The sequence below is a fragment of the Branchiostoma belcheri genome, unplaced genomic scaffold (assembly GCF_001625305.1).
Source record: "Branchiostoma belcheri isolate BF01 breed outbred unplaced genomic scaffold, Haploidv18h27 scaffold20, whole genome shotgun sequence".
Lineage (NCBI taxonomy): Eukaryota > Metazoa > Chordata > Leptocardii > Amphioxiformes > Branchiostomatidae > Branchiostoma > Branchiostoma belcheri.
In genome coordinates this window covers 745,551-754,051 of record NW_017803491.1, presented here as the reverse complement: position 1 = coordinate 754,051, position 8,501 = coordinate 745,551, and the positions used below count along the sequence as shown (strand labels likewise).

The following is an 8,501-nucleotide window of genomic DNA, read 5'->3' as shown; positions in this document are numbered from 1 at the left end:
AATGCTGTAAAAATTCATGACAAGTTATTTTCCTCTGTAACATATTTATAGGGTCATGTACATAGCAGGCATATGTAACGCCTCTGTAGCAATAAGGACTGCAGGGGTAAGGTCATATATTTGAGAAAAAAATTAGGAAGACTATTCTCAGAAATGATTATCTGCATCAGTTCGGTATTATTTGGTAAATAATTTTCAAAGGAAATGATTTGTTTTTCCAGATACATGTACTTGGATGCAATGGTTGACCTCCATATGAAGATCTTTGTTAAAACCTGACCATGGTGCTAGTCTAGATATAGCAGCTACATTGTACTCTATGGTAAGCCACATGTGGTAGATCAAATAGCACTGAGTGTGTTATTTTGGTGGTTGGTTAAGGCTGTACTGATAACCTGGTAGTATTACTTACACACAAGTATGTATTCCCCATTGGGTCTAAGGACACAGAAGTCTGGCCAGTTCCTGACTTTTGTCTTACATGTTGGTCCACCTCTGGAAGTAGAGTACTGTAGTCCAGTTAGTAGTTATTCATCGGGCAGGAGGTAGTAATTTCCTCCAGAAACTGATTGGAACATTGAATCTATATTGATACCTAGCTAGACAGATTGTGGTTCTGTGCAACTGTGGACCTAAGCCTGAGAAATACTGGCACAGGAACACTGTACCATCACGGAATATGAGCTCATAAGGAAGTATAGTAAAGAGATGCAGGAAGATTGTAACTTGGACAGGAAGGAGCAATGTCCATGGTCACAGATGTCTCACTATCAGTAAGAAGCACATGTATGTAAATACATAGTACATGATACCCCTTCTGGACATAGAATACACCACTCTCCTTGTGGGTTGCAAGTGAGTGTAGGTTTAGATAGTTCAAAGCTTGGATGATGTGACCAAGGATAATGTCCTTGATGTGATGTTACTGCAGTAATCTACAAATTGAAAGTCAAGTTATTTCAACAAAAGAGGACTATCCTCCTCCCTGTGATATTTTCCAATCTAAGAGTCTGTAGCATGTTGCTGTGTAAACAGTGACAAGAGGAATGCCGTCGGTGCTGAATAATGTATTCAAGACAGGTGCACTCTTCTAACCATGTTCATTCCTACCATTCAAAGGCATCTTTTTGCTCGCACAAATGGGATGTAACTGGTTTACTGCTGAATTATTGGTTGTTCTATTTGGCTGTGCAGATCACTGGAGTGTATGGAGGTAACTGCAGAAGGAAATGTGTTATATGTGTGTGCAGAGTTTCAGGAAACAGCTGAAAAAACTGTGATTGTTACCTAAAGTGGAAGTTCCTGGTACCCAGATGAGATAAGTAGGAAGCTCAGTTTGATAATGACCCCCCAGGGATATGCTAACATGTCTCATCTACACCCCTTAAAGCTAAGAATTCCTTAGTAATTATATTAGGCTAATGGTGCTGATTTCAGGAACATGTACTACTGTATTAGGTATCCTGATAGGAGTTGTATGTATATTTTTTCCAGATTGTCAGTGTTTAGAAATGTGAAGTAGAACTGGGCACATTTTAACTGCCATAACAGTTACCTTCTCCCTCTTATCTATGAAAGACTAGACTGGCCTACATGTAGATAATGTATCTTGGTGTTCAATGGCCTGCATTCTTGCCATTCTGGCTTGTATCAAGGGTCACAAACTACAGCAAATACACAGCAACATAACGCTGTGGTTGAGTGGGGTGCATCGGAATTTGGAGACACAGCCAATGCAAAGCATGTCATGCTTTATGTGAAAGTATTGATGTAGTTTTCTCAGAAGCCCAAGACATTTCTTTAATTTTCCTTGATACATGTACATGTATTTCTGTACCCTGAGCATGAATCACAGCTTTATTGTTCCAGCTGTTATAACCTGTTTTACAAATGTGACCCACTTTAAGTAACAGTCCTCACTGCCACAAAGAGTCTCTGAAATCTGCAGTTAAGTTTCTGGACTCTATGGACCTTTCAACCTTCTTTCAGGAAGTGTATCATCTTTTCGCAAATTGCATCATTTATCAAAAGCGACTTTTCAATTCAGCCAAGATTTTGGCCCATTTTGGTGAATACAGTAGGTCATCACACATCACTGCCGGTGACTGAAATATCCTGTGTAGTTTTCAAGCTTGACCTATAAGTTACATGAGAAATCTTATTATTGCCATTTCATTGTTTGATACAAGACATGCCTCTTTTCAAAATATACCCCCCATCACTCAGTGCTGATAAACCTTTTAAAGATGTATCATAGGGAGAACTTGTGCCATTCATTAGAAAGTCATTCCAACCCCTACCTCACCAGCATTTACCTCTCAGATACTGAGAAATGTGCAACCATCCTGTCTTTGTGTTGTGAAGTTGAAGGTAAAAAATAATTATTTTGAGAATTCTACGACACATGTATTCTATAACCCAGAGTAGGTTTGGACAGGACATTTATGGACTGTGACTAATGCATCCCTAAAGTTTCAAAGTGACACATGGTTTGCAGTGTTTTATAAACAATCCCAAGTTGAACAACATCTAGCTGACAGTGCTGTTATGCTTACATATTTTCATAGTTTTATCAAACCGTATTCTTGCACTTTTTGCACATGGTATGGTATTCAGAGTAAGCATGTAACTATTGCAAAGGAAAAAAGACTTCATTGCTTCATTGCAAGCCACATACCATTACATTTTTATCTAACACTTTGCCAAATGAAAATGCTTGCACAGCATTGTTTATCAAGTGATCATATTTTTGTAAATTGTACATATGGATACCAGCTTTTTCCCAAGTATGATACTTGTTACCATATATATTCCAGTTGTTAAAGTCATATTAGCAAGGTTAAGTTCAATTGTTTTTTTCTATTTGTGCAAATATGTTGCAGTTGTATTTACTACTGGTACTACACATCTACAATGTTTCTTGCCATGTTGTGTCAACTAGTACTACAGCTACAGTAGAGTGTTGGCTGACATAAACTATTCCTATCTCTCTTTACTAGCTGTGTTGATAGGTGGGCCTGAAGTTACATGTGGCTTCACATGATTGCCTGTTATTACAACTGATGGCTTTATTTATGTATGCATATTTGATTGTAACCAAATATGTACCAGTACTTCTTACAAAGGACCACATCTTCCCCATGTATGTCTGGGAAGTTGCAGAAGGTTGTAAATGTGTTACAGGAGATTTTGAGAAAAACTAATAAAATCATTTTTGAATCAGTGATGGGTTTTAATCATTTCACTGAGGATGATGTTGGTACAGTTGTACTTATAAATATGACTCTATGATGACCATGATAAGTAGTATATTCAATTCTATTTGAGGGAGAGAACCACAAGGGGATGTGCCTTTCTGGTAGGGAAAGTCCTTTGAATACTTCTACCTGGCCCTAGCCCGGCATGACCCTTTGGTTTTATGGTACAAAACATACTGTAAGCATAATATGTGGGGCCTTCTTATTCAGCAAAAAAACAACAGACACTAAACATTAGGTGCAAATATTTACCTTTATTTGGGGAAAATAACTCATAACTACTAGGTAATCACCATACATGATGCTTCAGAAAGCTAAACCTACTGTGAGAAGTTAAATGTGACATAGCACATCTCAGCAACTGCTACACTAACTACAACCAAAAAGTTGTATTGAAAAGCGGATAGAGCCAAATGCATCTAAGGCAATAAATCCACTTCATACACATCCCTTGGTTGCAATCATGGTCTAGCATTTGTACTTTGCATAATTTAATACACGCGGTCTTGTTACTTGTTGAAGAAGCTAGTTAAGACCTCTGTATAAAGGTTAGCTACTGTACAGCTCTACGCAGAAGATTCCAATTTGCCCAGACGAATGGACACTTTCTTTATCTGGTTTGAAGACTCATTACTCAGTCCACCTGTGTCCACAGTTTGGAGCTGTGCATACATAGTAAAGTCTCATGGCATCCTGTTGGAAAAAAACATTGCACAAAAATATCAAATATTACAGCTGATTCAATGTTTCCAGAGCATACTAGTATGATCAGCATTTATGTTACAATTTACTGATACCAGTGATATGATAAATCCGAAATGCTTTCAGAATACAGTAGGGTTGTGCCATAATTCAGGACTTACACGTTAGATCTACACGTTAGTTTTTTTAACCAGAAAGTCATGAAAATCTGTATAACGCTTTTACCTCTGCTTTTGTAGTTTGTGACTGAAAGAAGACTGCTTCTCTGTGTCCACACCTATGAACAGAGGAGAATACTTTGTGATGAGATCCTGACCAAGAAACTGTACTTTGTGTCCATGATCTATCATGTGTCAACATATCATTAACGCATATATTTCAGTTCATAGAAACCTATCTCTATACTGCATGAATTGTTGCTTACTTTCCAACATATACAATACCATATATTGTATTCATATTTACTTCAGATACTAGGCTTAAAATAAAAATTGCCATTCAATTGCCTTGGATACATACCAATACACTCATTGTGTATTCAAATGTGTTGTGCTTGTTTCCAGTGTAATAAGGTCTAACACTAGTAACAGATTATGAGAATCTTACTTTGGACATTGATGATCTTCTGTGCGGGGTAGGGTAGGGTCTTGGGCAACATCTGCTACAATCTGAGTCAGCTCACTGAGAAAGGGAAGAAAATCACTTACTCAGTATGGTTACCACTAGTTTTATTCACAGGAAACATTGATATCTACGTGTACATTAATGCAGTATACTATGAACAACACCCTTAAGCTGAAATTCTTTAATAATTATGGTGTTTACAATCTGTCATTGAAAAGATTATACTAGTATAATACATTTGTATTTCACATGCAATGGTGTATTCAACTAGGGCTGGCTGGGAAAGTTAAACCCAATATTGACAGATCCTGAAATGTGAATGTATGGAAAATTCACAAAGCTTTGCCACTTACTCTACTTCATGCATGATCTTGTTGACATAGATGCAGCTGTTGTCTGCAACCTGTTGGTAGTCACAATTTCTGCACTGAAACAAAAATGTTACAGGTTAGAGCTTACTCTGTTACTGGTAGCTGACAATTGTGCAATATAACAGGGTTAAGATGTGAATTTGATTGTTGATCTGAACAAGAAGGTTAACCTCCTTGATCTGAACAATTTATCCCTATTTGTCACCATAAAACCTTCTGATATTAAACTTAAAAGTATCACAATCACAAGAAACAATAGCAAATTGATACATTGTACATCTGAAAATGTGACTTTGCTGCAGCGTAAATGCTTATAGTTGAGATTAGTTGCGATTTAAACAGTTACGTGTTCCAACAAACTTTTTGGGGATATACATTTTGTACTTGTGGTTCCGGGTCGGAGTTTAAATCTGACCAGTCACCAGAGTATAAGTAAGTGCGCAGTAAATCGCCGGAAACGTGACTTTGTATGGTATGTTTTGGCCGCGATATCCCTGAAATCGTAATATCTGTGTACATATCTTTGTATTTTCTGAAAAGCCTGTTAGTTGTAGCCTTTATAGGTGGCGTAATGTTGGTGGTCCAGCGAAGACTGCCTGGTATAAGTCTGCGCGAATGGTTATGTGGCCTTTTCGCCTGACCGCCGGGATGGTACGTTCTATATGTGTTGTGAGTGTGTTCGGGCCATCGAAGATAGCGATAAACTTATCGCATCGATTTTAATTAAATTCAAATTTTGGAAACATTAGGTTCTGAGCTTCTTCGAGTACTAAGCCGTTACCCTGGGAAAATTCGTTTTTTTCCATGCAGCCATGGTTAAAAATGACGAAAAAAATTACCCCTTACTTAAAAATGTACTTTCATGTGCCTTATTTACCCCTAAATAAATTGGGAGCAGAAAATATCAATCAAGTGTATTGATAAGCGGCACGGCACCCCTTTCCACCGAAAGAGTGAAAAATTCTGACCCGCGTTTAGTACAGAAATGACAGCCCGTCGGGCTGAGGGTGTCAAATTGCTCGAAATACTAGTACGGAAGGAAACTCCGGTCCGAGACCTTGTATGTCAACATACTTACTGCATAAAGTAATATCTTGTTCTCTTTGTCCTCTTTTGGGTACAGCATGTTGTTACTGAAAGTAAAAATACAGTGTATTTTATTTCAGTCAGTGGTCTTACGTAAATACGATAGTTAGTTATCCGTGCTAGGTAAAGCGTTTCGTAATAATAGTAATTACCAATCTGTAGAAAATATGCATGAGAAGTTGTCCGTGGGGAGGGGGGCTGTACATAGCACTAACCATTCTTGGCAGAATCTGATTCCCACAAATCCAGGCCCTTCGTCGTGTCCGTAGTCCATTCTCACGTGTCCCAAGTGTCTGTACAATAAAAAGTGGTGTAAATCAAAGACTATTATCGATGAGAAATCCTACGAGCTGCTAGTGACAACTTTCGAGCACGATTTGAAGATGCTTCTTCTGTCTCGTCAAATTCCTTCTCGCGAGATCACAGCAACAGCAGCATAACGAAAATTCGGAAAAATCAAATGAACTCTATGAGTTATTGATTTAGTCAATAGCTATTGAGTAAAAGATGATATTTTTTGTCTAATGAATCGAATGATAATTTATGAACAATTTGTCCCTTTAGGAACATACAACTGTAATCTAATCGTTGTGATGCCACCGGAAGTAGTAGAACATTCTAGAACCTTCTGGAAGGTTCCAAAAACCGGAAACAGAAAGCCGGTATAAAAGCGTGGTCTGATTCATTGGGGCACATTTGTTGAGAAGCCTTAGCGACGTAACAGTCAGGTCCAAACTCTCTCCCGAGAAAACCATCACCATGCCTGAGGAAACACAGACAGCCGAAGTTATGGACGACTCTGAGGTGGAGACCTTCGCTTTCCAGGCTGAGATCGCTCAGCTGATGTCTCTGATCATCAACACGTTCTACTCCAATAAGGAAATCTTCCTCAGGGAACTCATCTCCAACTCCTCTGATGCCCTCGACAAAATCAGGTAAAAGCTGTTTTTATGGTTATAAATTATATCTAGGTTTATCTTCCTCTGTTAAACCGTTTTACAGTAAGATTCAACCTAATTTCTACACAATGCGGTACAGACATGCTGATAATGCCATAATTTTGCCTGTCCTTTGTCACATGTTCGCCGGACGCTTCTGTGATTAAGATATAACTATTGTTCGGGGATCCTTTTTACCAGTACCGCGGCTTTCTCAAGCTTGAGAGATACTAGTACAGTATTACGTTTAGATACATGCTTTCAGGGATACGGTAAAACAGTTTCGAGAAGGATATTCTTCTGGGGCTGACGCCTCGCCATGTGCCGCGAGTTTCATTCCATTCATTTCCGGCGACCACGTGGTCCGAACGCGCGCAGCTGTCCATGGCGAAGGGTCCAGAACCTTCGGGGTCCGCGCCCTTTGTTGGATCTCAATGAGCGATGAGTCTCATTTGCGGTGGTGTCAGGAACGTTGAACACGAAAGAAGAACTAATTACTTTCAATTTGAGTATTTGATTAAATCCAGGAATACACAGAAGCACAAAAACACAATTTTATGGTCCTTTTATTTTATGTAGATGTAGATGTACTTCTTTTCTATAATTTATAAAAGAAGTCCCCCCGCAAGAAGTTCTTGGTGATGCTATAACCATGGACGTAAAAGTGATATTTTACCTCCATGCTATAACTGTGTATTTTACAAAGATGTAAGTCTTGTATTATGCTCCTTTAGATATTTTTGAGGGCAGCCATGGTTTCATTCGATTTTTCCTGCACATATGTAGTTCTTACTGGGATTTTATGTTCATTGGTGATGTAGTTTTCTCCTGTTGAATTTGACTTCAATTTTGGATCATTAGAATTTAGATTTTAAAAATGGTCATGGACTTTCATGTTAGACATTTTTAGGATATATTCTCTTCATATCAATTATTAAAATTACCCATGTGCCACTGTACACAATTTCAGACATTGTAATTTGAAATTTTAGAATTGAAGCAAAATTTAGCCCATTTCACGTTGTCACATTGCCCCAGTAATTGTTCTTAAATCAGCATTTTCTATCAGCATTAAGAGATTAGTAGTGACAGGTCATCCCGAGTCTCCCTGTCCTAGCTTTGTAATACATGTATTCTAAAATCCTGTACCTCATGGGCAGTGAATTCTATTACATGTCCATTGTGGAGTAATGAAGTATTAAATTTACTATACATTATACTAGGATAATATTTTCAAAGAACAGGGAGTGAAATATACTTATGTAAACCTTTCTTCTGTCTACCTGGAATTGCTTGGTATGCTACTTTTTCTGATTAGACAATTTCACTATGATGTATTAGGCTACCTTATACAATTTCTGTGCATTGCTGTACTTTCAGGTATGAGTCATTGACAGATCCCAGCAAACTGGACAGTGGAAAGGACCTGGAGATCAAGATTGTCCCCAACAAGGAGGAGAACACCCTCACCATCATGGACACAGGTATCGGCATGACCAAGGCTGACCTGGTCAACAACCTGG

At 38.3% G+C, this 8,501-nt stretch overlaps 2 protein-coding genes across 3 annotated transcripts in view; one reads left to right on the top strand and one right to left on the bottom strand.

Moving 5' to 3' along the window:
- Positions 1 to 3,491: 3,491 nt before the first annotated feature.
- The window catches only part of LOC109469169 (DNA-directed RNA polymerase II subunit RPB9-like), a 6,313-nt gene continuing 1,303 nt past the window's right edge, over positions 3,492 to 8,501 (bottom strand). Inside the window, exons 2-7 of one of the 2 annotated variants that reach the window (XM_019767576.1) lie at positions 6,256 to 6,417; positions 6,033 to 6,087; positions 4,937 to 5,010; positions 4,566 to 4,640; positions 4,185 to 4,236; positions 3,492 to 3,950 (exon numbers count right to left, since the gene is read on the bottom strand). In XM_019767576.1, coding sequence (XP_019623135.1) covers positions 3,888 to 3,950; positions 4,185 to 4,236; positions 4,566 to 4,640; positions 4,937 to 5,010; positions 6,033 to 6,087; positions 6,256 to 6,314 — 378 coding nt within the window. In that variant the 5' untranslated portion in view covers positions 6,315 to 6,417 and the 3' untranslated portion in view covers positions 3,492 to 3,887. Of the gene's footprint in view, positions 3,951 to 4,184; positions 4,237 to 4,565; positions 4,641 to 4,936; positions 5,011 to 6,032; positions 6,088 to 6,192; positions 6,418 to 8,501 lie in introns of those variants that run through there. The other variant, XM_019767575.1, reaches the window with a different exon arrangement.
- LOC109469063 (heat shock protein HSP 90-alpha-like) overlaps positions 6,665 to 8,501 on the top strand; it is a 6,455-nt gene continuing 4,618 nt past the window's right edge. The window contains exons 1-2 of the mRNA XM_019767449.1: positions 6,665 to 6,975; positions 8,359 to 8,501. Of these exons, the coding sequence (XP_019623008.1) occupies positions 6,800 to 6,975; positions 8,359 to 8,501 (319 nt within the window). The 5' untranslated portion in view covers positions 6,665 to 6,799. The remainder of the gene's footprint in view (positions 6,976 to 8,358) is intronic.